Source organism: Miniopterus schreibersii (genome assembly GCF_964146895.1).
Source record: "Miniopterus schreibersii genome assembly, chromosome: 1".
Classification (NCBI taxonomy): domain Eukaryota; kingdom Metazoa; phylum Chordata; class Mammalia; order Chiroptera; family Miniopteridae; genus Miniopterus; species Miniopterus schreibersii.
Window position 1 is genome coordinate 50,474,868 of NC_138101.1, and position 17,890 is coordinate 50,492,757.

General features: G+C 40.6%; 1 protein-coding gene across 5 annotated transcripts in view; it reads left to right on the top strand.

The window, feature by feature from the left end:
* Nucleotides 1-17,681, top strand: part of ARHGAP24 (Rho GTPase activating protein 24) — a 625,501-nt gene extending 607,820 nt beyond the window's left edge. For all 5 annotated transcript variants that reach the window (XM_081130578.1, XM_081130577.1, XM_081130581.1 and 2 more), the window contains 2 exons: nt 9,059-10,136; nt 15,958-17,681. In XM_081130578.1, coding sequence (XP_080986704.1) covers nt 9,059-10,136; nt 15,958-16,201 — 1,322 coding nt within the window. In that variant the 3' untranslated portion in view covers nt 16,202-17,681. The remainder of the gene's footprint in view (nt 1-9,058; nt 10,137-15,957) is intronic.
* The last annotated feature ends 209 nt before the right edge of the window (nt 17,682-17,890 follow it).

Here is a 17,890-nt window from a genome sequence, read left to right on the forward strand (position 1 = left end):
TCTTACAGCTATTCACTGGATGTTGAAACGGTGATATCCTAATTCTATAATTTTCCCCCCAATTTTTAAACTTGTGATAAAATATACATAACATAAAATTTACCACCTTAACCATTTTTAGGTGTAAGATTCAGTGGCATTATGCACATGCATATTGCTGTGCAAGGGTTACCACCATGCATCCCTACAACTCTTTTCATCTTGCAAAACTGAAACTCTGTATCCATTAAACGTACCTCCGCTCGTCCCTCATCTCCTGGCAACCCATCCTACATTCTGTCTGTATGAATTTTATTACTTTACATACCTCATATAAGTGGATTCACACAGTATTTGTCTTTTGGCAACTGGTTTATTTTACTTAGCGTAATGTCTTCAATGTTCATCCATTTGGTAGCATTATAATTTTTTAACTTAATAATTGGAACACTTTTATAACAAAAACAACAAGCCTCTTCTCCTCACCTAGTACTTAGTAAATCAGTGGTAACTTCCATAAATAAAAGGCAGGATAAATGCTGCTTGACTCTTTCCCTTTATTAGTCTTTAAATAATGAAATAGATCCTTTTTTAACTGAATTTATTGGGGTGACATTGTTTCACAAAACCATACAGGTTTCAAGTGTACAATTCAACAAAACATCATCTGCACACTGCACCATGTGCCCATTGCCCAAAGCAGTCTCTTTCCATCCCTGATTATCCCCCCTTTTCCCTCTTCTATGCCCCAACCCCCTTTCCCTCTGGCTATCACCATACTGTTGTGTGTGTGTTTGTGTCTGTGTGTGTGTGTATACTTTTTTTTTTTGCTTAATCCCTTTACCTTTTTTCACCCAGTTCCCTAACCTTCTCTTCTCTGACAGCTGTCTGTTCTATGTATCTATGCTTCTGTTTCTATTTTGATGATTAAATTATTTTGTTCATTAGATTCTACATATAAAGATCATATGGTATTTTTCTTTCTCTGATGGGCTTATTTCACTCAGCATAATATCCTCCAGGCCCACCCAACTGTGGCTTCTTAATATCCTCTCACCGCCAGTTCTCCTCCTCCTCCCCCTTCTTCCTATTGTAAATATTATTACTAACACGATTTTAAAAATATAATTATGAACTCATGTATTTAAACCTATTTCATGGGTCAATGCATTGTAATTACTGTTCTTTGTAATTATCACTGTTCCCATCTTTGCCAGTGGAAGCCCCTTCAAGTTGCCTTCTGAGTCCTTTTGAAATGACTTGAATAGTTTTGGGTAGCTTCCTTTCTTTTTAGTATTTCAAGATGTCTCAGACTCATCTATTTCCTGCCCCAAACCTGGAATCAACTAATTTCCAAAGAGTCCAATTTTCAAAACATTTTTTTCAGTGGGAAATGATATTTCAAGGCCACAATATTATAGGTACTAGTGATGCTCGTTGCTACTGGTTTGGTCATTTCTAGGCCTTTCAGTAGACAGAGCTAGTAGATACGAATGCATACCCACAGGCATACTATTACATGGGCAATATACATGCATACACACATGTATTAAAGACAGTCTGCCTCAGAAGTTCATACTATACTTCCGCTTCAAAATCATGACCACTGTATAGCATTTTTAATTATTAACTTCTCTCTGCTGCGGTTAGAATATCTGATACATAATCATTTGCTCTATCTCTTCAAACACATAGTAGTTTCAGAATAGCAATAGTAATACTACTAACACCAATGGGATTATTGTAAACATTAAAAACTTTATATATGATCTTCTATTCTTCTTTTATTTTTAATATTTACACTATATCTACATACACACATTAGACACTGTACTCTCTTCCTTTTAGTTCTTACCTAGTCTTAGTTCTATATGTAGCTATGCATTTAATGGTCCTCATGGGTCCTCACATTGTTGTCTCTCTAGCCTCATAGTTCTCAAAATGTGGTCCCAGGATACCTGGGGGGGGCCCTAAGATGCCTTCAGGATGTCCCCCAAATTCAAACATATTTCACAATGATACTAAGATATTATACTAAGGTGTTTTTTGCCCTTTCACTATGTTAACATTTGCACTGATGGTGCAAAAGCAATGATGGGGGAAAACTGGCACCTTAGTATGACTCAACGTAGTGGTACCAAACTCCACTAGCATCATTACATTTCTCACCACCATGCACTAACAACAGGAAAAAAAATGCCAATTTTACTTAAGAGCGTTTTTGTTGGACAGCAGAAAATATTAACTGCACTAAATCCCCACCCTTGAGAACACATCTTTTTAACATTCTGGTGGAGAGACAAGCTCCATGGATAAAGCACTTCTTCCACATGCTGTTTGAAAGGCACTACAGTAATCGGCTCAAGGAAATGCATCTGTGTGATTATTTGAGTTGAGAGCTATACTCACTGCTTTTTCATGGTACTTCATGTTTCCTTGAAAGAACAATGGACAAACTATAGTTATTCAGATTTGAGCACTTGGGAGACAGGTTCTCGAAAAATAACTGGGTTAACCTTTTACTTTAAGAAAAACACTGGCAGAATGTGTTACCATTGATGAAATTTGAACAAATGAAAAACTTTTATCTAACACCTTGAGCTTGACAGCTTCTTAATACTCACCCACTTTCCTGGTGGGATTGTGCTGATAGTGACACAATTAAATGTATCTTTGATACTCTAGAATTAAAGGTGTCAACATCGGGAGGATCTGCATAACCCAGTGAATTTTTCAGATGCATGTTGTCATAAGCGAGGAGTGTGTAGAAGATCTGGTCAACGTTCAGGTTAGGTTCTCTGACTTCACAGAACCAAATCTTCTGTTTTTCACATGCACGGGTTTAGTTCCAATCCCTGGTTGTAATGACGCCTCCCTTGCTTTTGTCTCTGTTGTCTCAGTCCTCCCTGCTTGATTTTCATTTCCCTCCCAAGAGCCCCCCAGCCCAGTGTGGAGCTTTGTCCGGAAGGGAGCCCCGGCTTGTCAGTGATGAGAGTTCACAGGCGCTAGGTGACCCTAATTTCTCCAGACCTTCCCGGAGATTGCCTGTATTGGATTAGGCACAGTCCCTCCCGGTTTGGCCTGCTGTGCTTAAATTAGCTCTTTGCATTTCGCAGCCAGTGCCCATACTTCAGGGATTTTCTGTTCTCTGGCCCGTTATTGCTTCCTCCTACTTTCTCTCGCACGGACGTCAACGCCATGCATGTCTTGTGACAGTGGGGATTTGTGTCCAGAATTTTGTTTTTTGGAGTTTGGGAGGATACCTTGCCACCTAGTGTTGTTGTGAATGTTGTCCGGGGGTTGGGATTTGCTAGCTAGTTGCTCTGTTTTTACGTGGGGATTTAGGGAGATTCCGCACTGCGCTGCCACCATCCTCCCAGAAGTCAGTGGATTTTTTTGTGTGCGTGTCTTTCCGTTTTAACTCTTATTGTTGCTATTTTAGAAGGCATCCTATAAAAATTACATAGCCCACCCTCCCCCTGCCCCCTGCCCCCTGCCAATATTGTCAACAGAAGGATGCAAAGCTTCTCCGGAGAGAAGCAGAACCCCGAGCTCTGAGTTTCCTAGGGCACCAAGGAACCCCATTCCAGGAGGAGTCCTTTGCCTCTTTCTGTCCCTGAGAAACCTGATACCCAATGAAAAAAGTAATTTTTCTCTAAACACAGTGGTAATATGTGCAAAGATAGGTGCACAAGTAGACAAATAGGTTTTGAAAAAGAGTAGGTAAAAAAATGGAGCAGCAAAGTAGTCTTATCTGCTGTTTTAATTTGTTCCGGTCACGAGAGGTCTCAATTCCGTGGTCCACCCATAGAATCGGGCACCGCTCAGCAGTGAGAAGGGTGGGCCACCGGTACACGCAGCAGCGAGCGCAAATGTCAGAGGGTCACGCCCAGTGAAAATGCCGAGACGCGGAGACCTCACACTGTGTGAGCTCCTTTATATGAAATTCCAGAAAAGGAAAGACTTAGTGACACAAAGCAGATCAGTGGTTCCCGTAGGTGGGAGGTAGGGGTAAGAGACTGGCTACAAAGGGTCACAAAGGAATTTTCTGTATTATGATAATGTGGTGTTTCCAGGGCTGTCATTTGTCAAACATCACTCTGTATCTTACAGAGACCTGCACACATGCAAAATGACATGTACAGGGTTATTCTTTGCAAGAAATACAAATTGAAAGCACATTTCATAGAATGCTGCTATATATGTATATAAATAAAATATATACTGTATGCTATATATACTAAATATATACTAAATATATACTATTTATTGTGCGTAAGCGTACTTTAAAGTCTTGAGGTACCTTTAAAGGAAAATTGAATTTTTATCCAATGCTTATGAAGAAAATAATGCCTAAAATAGTATTTCAATTCCACCTGTATAAAATGATCTGAGCGGGGGAATTGCTGGGTCATAAAGCGTAGCGAGCCTCCAGAATCGGCTTGGACTCTGCAGAATGGGGCGGTGATTACCCCCCCCCCCCCCCCGACCTCTTTATTTGGCTTTCCTGCTTCTCATTGGCCTTCTGAGGAAGAGCATGGCTAAAGGAGGGAGTGAAAAGGGGGAAATGGCATACTTCATCATGACTACCAAGCTGGTCTGTCCTAAAGGGCTGTAAAATTTGAAAAAAAAAAAAGCCCCTTTACGAGAAACGATTGCAGTTTATTATCCCAGAGACTAGGTACAGCACAGCGTCCCGAGACGGAAGAGATGTGTGCACCTCCGGGGCGCGGGCACTCTAACTGTGGCAGGCGCGCCTCGGCGCTGCTGGCCACACGCTCACCGTGGAGGCCCTGGGGATGGCACTTCACAGTTAATGAAATGCCCCACACAGTTCACAGCTATGACGGGAAGCGCCGTGCCTCAAATGTTAATATTGCAGTGAGACGGAAAAGTCCCACTCTCCCAAGCTGCTGGGCAGAGTCGCGGGTGCTGGGGCCGTAACATGGGAAAGTGTGCGGGTCTGAAGGGCGAGCGGAAGCCGGAGCCAAGTAGGCTTCACTCGCAGTACCGAACGGTGACAGTGTTGACAGCCTTTTTAACGATACCGACGTCTTTTCAGCAGATTCCCTGCTGCCTGCATTGCAGACAGGCTCAGAGTCAGAGGTTACTGAGAGAGGAAAGATGGCCACACCATTAATACCACGCGTTCCACTCGGCCTCTTTTTCTCACAACTGATGATGATTCATTCAGTAGGTTGTCATCTTGTGTTTGGTTTCTTATTTATAAAAACATCAGGTTTACTTCTTATTACTACAGTTTGAATCCAACAGCTGAAATCTAGTAAGGCAAGCACATGGTCGGGAGTAAGAAGATGAAGCGTCAGATCTCGCCTTGGTCACTTGTCATGTAGGTGGCCCTGAGCAAAAGCTGAACCTCTCTGAGCCTCCGTTTCTTCATGTGAAAAGTGTTCAGTCCTCTCTCACAGTCTTTTGAGAAACTTCATATAGGAGCTGGAAGTGAAACATTTCCTTGTAATGCAGTGTTTCTCAGACTCTGACACAGAAATCACCCTGGGGAGACTGATTCCGAAGGCCCGCAGTGGGTCCTGAAATTGCGAAGCTTCCAGGTGAGGCCAGTGCTGCTGTTCTGCTATTGCTGGTATCGTCTAGGAGCTGATTAGAAATGTAAAATCTTATATGCCACCAATTTGACAGAATCTCCAAATAATTTGTATAAATATTCTTTGAGCAACATTGATCCAGCATCAGACCTGGCACATGGCAGATTCTTGTCTTAAATAGAAGTTTCGAATCATCATAGAAGACGTGTAAAGGATATAGATAGATATAATACATTTTTCCTGTGAAAAATTTGATTTGAATGATACTCAGAGTCAAATCTTGCCTACGTGTCGCTTTAAGCTAAAGAGTGGCCTCACCCCAGGCCAGGCTGTGCTCTCTGACAGCCACTCAATTAGCAGCTGCCTCAGTAGAAATCTGCATTGTCAAAAAGCCCTTGTCATCATTTTCCTCACCAAACCTCACTGTTTAAGTATTTTATGTAGAAATTACATTTGCTAACTAAAATTTAAGTTGTTTCCCTATATGTACTTATCAGAGATTACTTTTATGAGCTTTCATCAACATGATATAAACTGAGTTAACATACCCAATTAATACAGTTCAAGCCAAAGCAAAGATGATTGATGTTTGCATTAGCCTATACTGCTTTATTGCGGGTACATAAATAAAAGTAATACTTAAGAATATTCTTAGTCACTTAGGAAAGCGACTAAGTTAGGGAACTAGTTTAGAAACCTAGTTAATGGTAGTAACCTGTTTTAAGGGATTGGAGCCCAGATTGTAAATCATTGAGGAATACTAACCTAAAAATATATTTTGAGATTTCGGCTAATATGCCATTAACCTGATAAACCCATTAATTTTTAAATAAATTATTGCTTTTAATAATAGATCAACTTTTTATTCATTTTGTCTTGAGTTATTATTACTGCCTGAAACTTGCAAGGTACTGATTTCTAATTACAGTGCATGGTAAAAGTATCAGCATCAAATGGGAACCAAAGTAGTTTCATCTGTGTAAGAGAATTATTTTCTTTAAAATGCCCTGAAGTTTGGTGTTTCTTATAGAACAGATTTGCTAGTGACAAATTCCCTCTCTCTTTCTCTCTCTCTCTGATTTTGGTGGTTGTTGTTTATCTAGGAATGTCTGTATTTTTAATTTTTGAAGCATGATTTTGCTGGATATGGCATTCTTACTTGACAGTTTTTCTTTCAACATTTTGGATTTTGCACCCCATTGCCCCCTGGCAATGAGAAATGATGAGAAACCAGCTGTTAATTGAGGATCCTTATACATGAGTTGCTTCTCTCTTGGGCTTTCAAGACTTTGTCTTTGTTTTTTGGTTAAGACAGTTCGATGATGATGTTTCTAGGTGTGGATCCTTTTGCATTTACCCTGCTTGGAATTTGCTGAGTTTCTTAGATATATAGATTCATGTTTCTATCAAATTGGGATGATCCCAGCAACTATTTTTTGAAATATTTTCTCTGTTCAGGTCTCTCTGTTCAGAGTCCCTGAGACTCTGTTCATTTTTCTTTATTCCTTGGCCTTTCTGTTTCTCAGATTGGATAATCTCAATTGACCTATCTTCAGGTATGCTGATTCCTTCTTCTGCCTGCTCAAATCTGCTGTTGGTCCCCTTTACTGATTTTTTTTTTTTCATTTCAGTTATTGTAGCTTTCATCTCCAGACTATCTACTGGTTCTTTTTTTATGCTTTCTATCTCTTAATTGATAGTCTCTATTCAGTGAGATCTTGTTCTTACTTTTCTTTGGTTTCTTTAAACATGATTTCCTTTAGTTATTAGAACACATTTAAGATATCTTAAAGTCTTTGTCTGGTGAATACCATGTCTGGGCTTCCTTGGAATGGTTTCTTCTGTTATGTGGTTCATATTTTTTATTCTTTGCATGTCTTATAATCTTTTGTTGAAAATTAGACATTTTTAATACTCTGAGTACTCTTGTTATGAGATTCTCCCCCCTCAGGATTTGTTGTTGCTTACTTGTTTAATGAATTTTCTGGACTAATTTCATAAAGCCTATATTCTTTACCATATGTGGCCACTGAAGGTTCTACTTGGTTTGCTTAGTTGTGAGCTAAAGATTGGACAAAGTTTTCCTTCAATGTCTAGAGCCAATAAGTCTCCCATTTTTTACCAAGGAGCTCTGTGTGCACTCAGCCAGGTAGTCTACCACTCTGCTTTAGCCGTCAGTTTTTACTTGTGCAGGACCTCAAAACGAGCAAGAGGTGAGTGACCAGGGACTTCTCAGTTTTTTCCTGAACATCTCCACAGCCCTGGGCATCCACATAATCCTGAGCATGCATGTAGTCTTCTGAATTCCCAGGAATATATCAATGCTTTTCAAAAGCTCCTATGGAAATCTCATTTCTCAGATTTTTAAAAAAGATTTTTGGTTAGCTTATTGTTTGTTACAACTTTATCTACTATTTCAGGCAGCCATGATATTAAACAACACCCCCCCCCCCCAATTACATTTGACAAATGCCTCTGAGGAAAATTTGTTCACAGTGGTCACACTCCTAATCAGATAAAATAAAGACAAGCCTCATTAGTGGTGTCTTCCAGGCAACCACTAAACAGGTCAAACAATGACACTACTCTAGGAAGGGAGCTTTGAAGGAGTTCTAACCCTGTTCTTCCTAGTCCATGGGCTTCCAGACTACTGGTTCCCACTGTGATTGTGGGATGTTGGTTTCAAGGCAACTGCATAGCTGGGGAGAGAAAGATGGGAACAGGGAAAATTAAAACACCACAGAGCTTGCTGTTCTTACTGAGATTCAGCCATTGTTCTTGAGTGGACACTCTCCAGATTGCACTAAGCCTTTAGTTAATTGCCAGATTTCTAAAAATGTTGATTCAGAACATTTTTGTCAGGTGCCTTTATGGAGGGGAGGGTTTTGGGTGGTCCTTATTACACCATTATGGCAGATGTCACTTAAAATGCTATGAAGCCTTTAAATAGTGAACAAAAAGTTATATGGAACTTCATTGTCCTGATATATTAGAAAGACAGACCATATATCCATTAAAGATTGTATTGGTTTCCACATAGAGATGCCACTAAAACCTCTTGATGGTTTGAGGCAATTGTCAGATGAGAGGTCACAGTGATGTCCTTCTGAGGAATATTTCTCATAAATAAATGTCAAGCTTGCAAGAAATGTTGTAAAATGATTAAGAGCCCCTTGAACAAGCTCTGTGTTCAAGTCTACCTGCTCTTTAATAGCTTTGTGACCTTAGTCAAGTTACTTAAAATATACAGTACAATGATAGTAACTACCTATTCATAGATTTATTTTTAAATCCAACTAAGCTAACAAAAATAAAGTGTTTGGTAGAGCTCACAGCACATAGTAAATGCTCAAGAAATTTTAGCTTCTATTGCCATTATCATCATTAAGAATATTGTTCAGCACTACTAATAATAATGCTGAATGTTCGCCTGAATGTGGTCCTTTAAGAATCACTTTCAAAATGGGAAATAAAACTATTTCACTCATACGACTTTGTTTTCTATGCAATTCCAGGCACCGTGGTGGTCCAGCAATTGATGTCAATGATGATTAGCAAACATGATCGCCTTTTCCCCAAAGATGCAGAACTGCAAAGCAAGCCCCAAGACGGAGTGAGCAACAACAACAATGAAATTCAGAAGAAAACCACCATGGGTCAGCTACAGAACAAAGAGAACAATAATACCAAGGACAGTCCTGTTAGGCGCTGCTCTTGGGAGAAGCCTGAGTCTCCCCAGAGGAGCAGCATAGATAATGGATCCCCCACAGCTCTGTCAGGCAGCAAAACTAACAGCCCAAGGAACAGTGTTCACAAGCCGGACGTCTCTAGGAGCCCCCCTCTTATGGTCAAAAAGAATCCCGCCTTCAATAAGGGCAGTGGGATTGTCACCAATGGGTCCTTCAGCAGCAGTAATGCAGAAGGTCTTGAGAAAACCCAAACCACTCCCAATGGGAGCTTACAGGCCAGAAGGACCTCATCACTGAAGGGGTCCGGTACCAAAATGGGCACCCACAGTGTACAGAATGGAACAGTACGAATGGGCATTTTAAACACCGACTCACTCGGGAACCCCATGAATGGTCGCAGCATGAGCTGGCTGCCCAATGGCTACGTGACCCTGAGAGATAACAAGCAGAAAGAGCAACCTGGAGAGTCAGGCCAGCACAACCGGCTCTCCACCTATGATAACGTCCATCAACAGTTCTCCATGATGAACCTTGATGACAAACAGAGTGTCGACAGCGCCACCTGGTCCACTTCCTCCTGTGAAATCTCCCTCCCTGAGAACTCCAACTCCTGTCGCTCCTCCACCACCACCTGCCCAGAACAAGACTTTTACGGTGGGAACTTTGAGGACCCTGTTCTGGATGGGCCACCCCAGGACGATCTTTCCCACCCTGGGGACTATGAAAACAAAAGTGATCGGAGGAGTGTGGGAGGCCGGAGTAGTCGTGCCACCAGCAGCAGCGACAACAGTGAGACGTTTGTGGGCAACAACAGCGGCAACCACAGTGCCCTGCACAGTTTAGTGTCCAGCCTGAAACAGGAGATGACCAAGCAGAAGATAGAGTACGAGTCCAAAATAAAGAGGTGAGAAAACCGGGAGCTCATAACCGCAGAGCGCCTCCCACTGGGGACAGGCCCACACGGAGGGTTCAGTATGCTAGTTCCGAAGCTAGCGTCCCCTGTTCAAGTACTAGCTTCACCATTTAAAAAGTTCACTTTATCTCTGTGAGCCTTGGTTTCTTAATGTGAAAAATTTAAATACTAGTAGCATTTCTCTCAAAAGCATGTGAGAAAGCCCTGAGCCTTGTCCCTGCACAGGAGAGGTGCTCAGTGATACTCTGTGGGTTTCTGCTAGAGGCTGGCGAGAGAGGAGCTCTGCGGGGCTGAGTGGGTGATAAGGAGCTTGTTTTCACCGACAGGAAAAGGCTGAAATGAGGGTAAAGTTGGAGAAATAAAGAGATCTTTTTTGATTCTTTTACTTGTTGAATGCTGAGAGTGTCTGCTCTCTGCCAAGCTCAGTTCCAGGCCCTGAGGACTGAGCAGGGAATAAAACAGGTGGAAACTCAGCCCTCAGCCCTCTTGGAACACGCTTCCAGTGTACTGGGGAAGCCGGATAAATAAATAAACTAGGGCCTATGCTAAGCGGACAACTAAAGCAGGGAAGAGGGGTGAGAAATGCTGGTGAGGTGTAATTTTAAGCGTAGGGCCTTAGGGCAGGTTAAAGGGGAAGCTGAGCAGATGCTTGGGAGAGAAGTGAGTGGAAAGGCTGCGAGATGGGCTGGGCAAGGAGCTCGGGGAGGGAACAGGGAACAGGTGGCAGGACCCTGGGGACCAGATTAAGTGTTTAGCTTTTACTCTGAGATTGGAATCCATGAAGGTTTCTGAGAAAGATGTTGACACAGAGTGTACTCATGTAGACAAGGGAAGTTGTAGCCTAAATGGGAAGCAAAAACTATGATTTATAAGGAAACAGCTGTGCTAAAGCCTAATTTATGTCAGTTCACATCTTCTCATCACATGGCCAAGGTAGAAAGAAGTTTGCTTAGCACCTTCTCCAGGGAAGCAACCCAGGCAAGGTAAGGGACATTGGCTGAGTGTCCTGTGTTCACAGGGCCCCTGACTCTCAGTCCATGGACTAGAGAGGCAGGATCTCTGAGAATGGAGCCCAGGACCCACAAATATGATCATGTCCTGGAAACCAGAAAGTCACCACACCCATGCGTCACTGAGGTCACAGAAATGGCAAAACTGTTGTTGTGTTTTCCCTTCAGCATAGGGTAGGGGATGAACACTGAGCTCCTAAGTCAGGAGAAGGCCTGAGGCCCCGTTCAGCATGAGGGACGCCCCTAGTGGTCTGGGTGCCAGGCTGTGTGTGGGGCAGCCCTGTCCCTGCAAAGGGGTTCTAGGACCCTTACCGTTTCTGAACCTTAGTCTTTGTCCTGCTTCAACTGCTTCCATGGCTCCAAACCCCATATAGTTTCTTTTTTATAATAGAAATCTGACTTTATCTTTGTTTCCCATCCATTTATCAATCATAAGGCCAAAAAATACATATTTTCAAGAGCTATGGTAAATATGAAATAAAATGCTATTTATATGTTAGGTTGAAAAATTACTTCAGAAAGTTGATTTTGCAAAAGTTAATGAATAGAAAGTTGGTTTGAATTTTTCTATATCATGCCTAGTGACAGGAGGTTAAAAACGAAGAAAAAAGGTGTCGTCATTTTATAAGGTTAAACCTCTTTCTGAATGTGGTGGTTAGAACCACTGGCTTCCAGAACTCTGAATCGCTGCGGGTGCATGGTGATAAATTAGCACTTAGCATTGGGAAACAAGAGATAACAGTTGAAACTTGCATTGGCGTAGAAAATAAGTTATTATTCTGCATGGCTGAAGATGAACATAATCATTTATGAGAACATTGGTGATACATTTATATTCTGAGTCTATGGTGCACTTCAGAGACTCTGATAAAATAATGGAACTTTTCATTAGAGTGTCATCTCACTGGGTCCTTTCCCTGTGGCATTCTTACTACCTGACAAGCAAAAGGAGGGGTTCACAATAAAGTAGGACAGAGGAGCTGCCCCATGCCCAAGCCACAGAAATCCCTGTTTAGACTTACACATTCCTCTTTCAAATTCTTTTTAACCCCACCCACAGGTTAGACAGATAGATGATACACAGGTATGTACATACATATATACATACCTACATACATACATACCTAGATAGCTCAATAGATGATAAAATAGATAAGTTTATTTTGTGTATCAATCATTAATATGTTTTTTTAGTTTTTAAACATGTGAGTTTAGTGTACTCTCACCCTCCCATAAATTTCTTTCTTTATTGTATTGTAGTCAGAGAAATTTATTTTAATGATATAAATTATCTGGTCTTGTAAAACTATTCTCTTATGATTGGTTTGGGGTTTTATATATGACCAATATCAAGCTGTTTAAATCTTTTCTATTTCTCCTAGTTTTTATCAGATCTATAATTTCTAACAAAGGTAACTTAAACTCTCCTAATTTTTATGGATTTATCAATTTCTCCTTATAATTCTGTTATATTTTATATTGACTGATTTGAGACTACACTGCTAGGTGAATAAAAGTTCAGAATTATTTATATATCCCTGATGAATTGATTCTTTTATGATTAAGTAATAGCCATCTTTAATTGTAATAATGCATTTTGCCTAAAAGTCTATTTTTTCTGATATTAACATTGCTATACCATTTTTATTTTGATTAGTAACTTTCTGCTATACCTTTCCCATTAACTTTCAAACTTTATGTTTACTTGATCTGAGGACTCATATATTTTTCAAATCTGGAATATTTTTATCTATCACCTTTTTGTTTACTTCATCTGCCCCATTTTCTCAATTTTCTGTTTCTACAACCGTTATTAAAGTATGTTGGACCTTTCTCATTCCGTGAGGCATTCTAGGCCATTTTTCTCAGACCTGTTTTCCAGTTTACTAATGTTTACTTTTTTAAGATTTATTTTTAATTATAGTTGACATACCATATATTAGTTTCAGGTGTACAGCACAGTGATCCAGCATTTATACACCTTAGGAAATGATCACCACAATAAATCTAGTAACCATCTGTCGCAATACATAGTTATTCTGATATTACTGACTATATTTCCTGTGTTTTACTTTACATCCTTGTGATTTATTTTATAACTGGAACTGGAAATTTGTACTTTTTGACCCTTTTCCTGCTTTCTCCCACCTCCCACCCTCCTCCTCTCAAAAAAACATCAGTTTGTTCTCTGTTTGCTTGTTTCATTTTGTTTGTTCAGTCGTTTTGTTTTTTAGATTCCACATATAAGTAAAATCATATGGCATTTGTTTTTCTCTGTCTGACTTATTTCACTTAACATATACTCTCTAGGGTGTTGCAAGATTTCAGGTTTTTTTATGGCTGCATCATATTCCATTGTATATATGTCCCACAGCTTTATCCACTCATCTTCCATCGATGGATGGACACCTCCATTGCTTCCATATCTTGCCTATTGTAAATAATGCTGCAGGGAACAGAAGGGTGCATATATCTTTTCAAATTATTGTTTTTGTTTTCTCCAGGTAAATACCCAGAAGTAGAGCTGCTGTGTCATGCAGTAATTGTATTTTTAATTTTTGGGGGACTCTCCATACTCTTCCCCACGGTGGCCGCAGCTAGCTAGAATGCGTCCAGCAGTGCAGGAGAGCCCCCTTTCCTCCGCGCCCTCTCCAACACTTACTGTGTTTTTCACAGTAGCCGGTCCATAGGTGGGAGGCGCTGACTGGTTTTGTTTTGCATTTCCCTGATGCTGAGCATCTTTTCCAGTGTCCCTTGGCCACCTGTACATCTTCTTTGGAGAAATGTTTATTCACGTTCTCTGCCCATTTTTTAATTGGATTATTTGCTTTTCTGATTACATGAGGGTTTTTTTGTATATTTAGGTATTAACCCGGTATTGGATATATAGCTTGCAAATATTTCTCCCACTCAGTGGGTTGCCTTTTACTCTCGTTGACAGCTTTCTTCACTCTGTAAAACCTGGAAGTCTGATGTAGTTCCATTTGTTTATTTTTGCTTTTGTTGCCTTTGCCTGAGACCCGAGGAGACATAGACAAAAATATAGAGCTAAGACTGATTTTTTTCTTCTCCTGATTCGGTTCTGACACTTCACTCAGCTCATGAGTAGAGTTTTTGTGGACTCCTTTTTATAAAGATAATTGAGGTTATCAGCTCTTGGTTGAATCACTTTGAGCTTTCTTTCTCTTACACTGGAGACCTCTTCTCCCCCAAGTGAAAAATAAAAAACTCGCTCCCGCCTCAGGCTATATCCAAGAGCAATACTCTGTGTGTGCTTCCACTTACTGTTCTAAACTGGAGTATCATCCTCGGTTATGATACTTGACGATGCTCTTTTATTTCTTTTAACCTTGGCTATGTATTTTTAAAATTTATATTTTTCCAGCATCACTCTGGGTTTGCAGTGGGAGGGGTTCCCTTCTGTATTCAACTTACCCCATTAGAGTCCTGGAAGTTTCATACAAGTGCCTGATACACACAATGTATCAGTATGGTTTAAAGGATTGTCTTCCCTGGTATTTTATGCTTGAGTTTCTTTAGCATTTCTAGGTCTGAAATAAATAGCTTTAGAAAGCAAAGAGAATATATCGTAGAATAATTCTGGGTTGCGCACTGCCAGGTTGTCATATAAAAATGTGGTCATATGGTCAAAACAAGCCTTCTAAACTGATTACAGAATATGAAGAATAATTTTTTAAATCCTAGTTACTTTCAAAAGGAGAGCAGATTTATTTTTAAGTGTTATTATTATCTGGGTGAAATATCAACATATAGAACTTATTTCAAAACAGAAAAATAATTGAGATTTTAAAGTTAGAAAATTGTTATTAAAAAATCAGATTTCTGAAATTCAAATTTCAGTAGTGTGGTAACTTCAAACATACCCCAGGGATGTTAGCTCAGAAGAGAAGACATGAAAATTCAACTATTATTAAGATCAATCTTATAATAAATAAGTGCTTAATACTCTTCTTCGAACAACAAAAACAAATTATGTTTTGGAACTTAGTAATTATAGAGAAAGCTCTGTTTTCAAGAAAGTTATCTAAAATTAGACAGTTATCTAAAAGGATAAGGCTATCAACCTATAGAAATATTAATCTAGAGATCCTAAGATACATTAACTTGGAAAGCAGTGAGAGTTATGGATAGCAGGTTACCTGGGTGGACCATGTGACAAAATGTCAGGTGGATTACTTACTCACCATGGGTAATCCCTACCTCTCTTGCCCATGTAAGGTGGCTCCTTTTCATTCCACTTTTGTAAGATGGAAATTCTTATCTCAGAGAAGTTCATTCTTAGCAGTCGACTTTATCTAACAATGATAATTTTCACTATCATTTTTCCTCTCATAGAAACCAAATAGATTGCTCCCTTTTCTTCCAACTTTTTTTTTTTTTGTAAAAAAGAAAGTCTTTTAGTAAAAAGTTCAATTTACAGTTAATGATCTAGGGCCTGGTGGTCTTGGCTGCCTCCCCCCTCTGCCATTCTGTGCCATGTGACAGTAGTTGTCTGGCTCCTCTGTGCTGACATTTATACATTCACTATCAAATGACCACTGAGTGTTTCTAAGAGAAGTCTTGGGGTCTTCTTGTTAAAATGATAATAAATCATCTTAGCAAATACTAAAAAACAAAAAAAAAAACCTTTAAAATCACTAGACCTTGCTTCATTGATCTGAAATAGCTCGCTCCAATCTCCTAAGCATCGCAGAGACAGAGTTAGAAACTATTTGTATCCCTCTCACATTGCAAGTGAATAAAATCGCTTTATCTCGTGTTCCCTTCCCCACCCCCTGTAGCTTAGAGCAGCGCAACCTGACGCTGGAAACAGAAATGATGAGCCTCCACGATGAACTGGACCAGGAGAGGAAAAAGTTCACGATGATAGAAATCAAAATGCGCAACGCAGAGCGAGCGAAGGAAGACGCCGAGAAGAGAAACGACATGCTCCAGAAAGAGATGGAGCAGTTTTTCTCCACGTTTGGGGAGCTGACGGTGGAGCCCAGGAGAACCGACAGAGGAAACACGATATGGATCCAGTGAGCCTGCTTTCTCCGGCCGCCTCGGCCCATCTGGGGAGGACTCGGGGTTCCTGTGGGAGTGTACGTGGGATCAGGTGACAGGTCACCTGGCTGTACAGTGCTCGGTCTAGCTGGTGAAGGAATATCATTTACAGACGTGACCCATCCATATCCGCAGTGTGTACCAAAGTTATATCGCGCCCCATGTGCTACTGTCAAGTGTTACAACTGGATATGTGTATATAGAGTAGTTTTTGAAAAGTAAACTAAAAAGGAGAGGCATATCTCAAGAATTATTTTATTGCAAGTCTTGTATTTAAAATGTTAATTCAGTATGTTGTTGCAATTTAGCTTGCTTTCAAGCTTCACCCCTTGCACTTAACATAAGCTATTTTTGGCATTGTGTTATCATCAGCTTATTTTATAGATCAATATTTTTATTTCCCTTTTTGCTGAGGAAATGAAGATAAGCAGATATATAAAAATATATAAATATATATCAGATGAGTTATTAAAAGCAAAAGAATACTTTGTGGCTGTGCTGTTTGTGCCAATAGACCTTACCATGACCAAAAAGAGAAATGTAAAGCATTTTACGAAATACAGTCGAATCACCAGGAACCTTTGAACCACTTTTCAATTCATCCCTTGACACTGCTCAGTTTTCTTTGTGGTGATTTGATACGGGAAATTTTGGACCATGTGAAAAAGTCCCTTTCTCCAGCCCCCTGGTCTGCCTGGCCAAGTCCACGGATGCCTGTCTGCTATGCAGGGTGCACCTTAGAGGGGGAAATGGGGAAGAAAACCATTTAACCATCCCTGCCTTGAATTCCTCTGTGCTCAGGCCTGGATCTCTGTGACTGCTGGATGGTCGCATGAGAAAGGCCTCCTGCCGTCTGGGAGTTGGGAAGCAGCGGTTAAGCCCCTTCCCACGCCTGCAGTGCCCTTGCAGGAGCGCCGGGCTTCCCCTCAGGCCTTTCCCCGCCCGTTAGCTGCACCTTGGGACTCCGCAGTGAGATAGTAGCCCTGCGTCCCTCTCGGTTAAACTGCGAGAGAGTGTGCCTCAGAGCGACATTCTCTTCTCACTCAGGCCGGCTGTTCTTGGCCATCTGGATTCTCTCCGAAGGACACAGCAGGCAAAGGCATTTTGCAGCTTGGCAGCAAGAGAGAGGTGATGGGGGAGAGGGGACCAGAAGAAGGAGACAGAAGAAACTAACAGTTTTGCTTCTCATTTTTACAGTATTGTTCTTCCCTGTTGGCAACATAGTCATTCACAATCATTTTAAAATGTGGATGCTTAAAGGTCCAATTTTGATATATTTGTGAACATTAGTAATGACAAGTTTCTAGAGAAGTTCAGGTTTCTCGGGAGCTAGAGTTTTGGGAGAACCGTTCTTCACATGTTGATAAGACAATGCTTTTAAGGAGCAAAGCACATCTGTCTCACAGGAAACAGAAACTCACTTTTAACGGCATAATCAGAAATAAATACCACTTGCGTTTATGGGATCTTTGTGTTTGAAGGTTCTGTGTTTGTGTGTGTTTACTTTTTCAATGGGGAGAGTGGCCTGGACACCATTCATTCTTGTCCCTGTGCTGCTTTTATTTACATCCTTCCCAGGATCAAGTTTGCAGGGTCCTTTCATATCGACTACTCTCCATAGCAAAGCCTTCTTAAACTTGAATTCCCTTTTCTCTATCCTTCCAATCC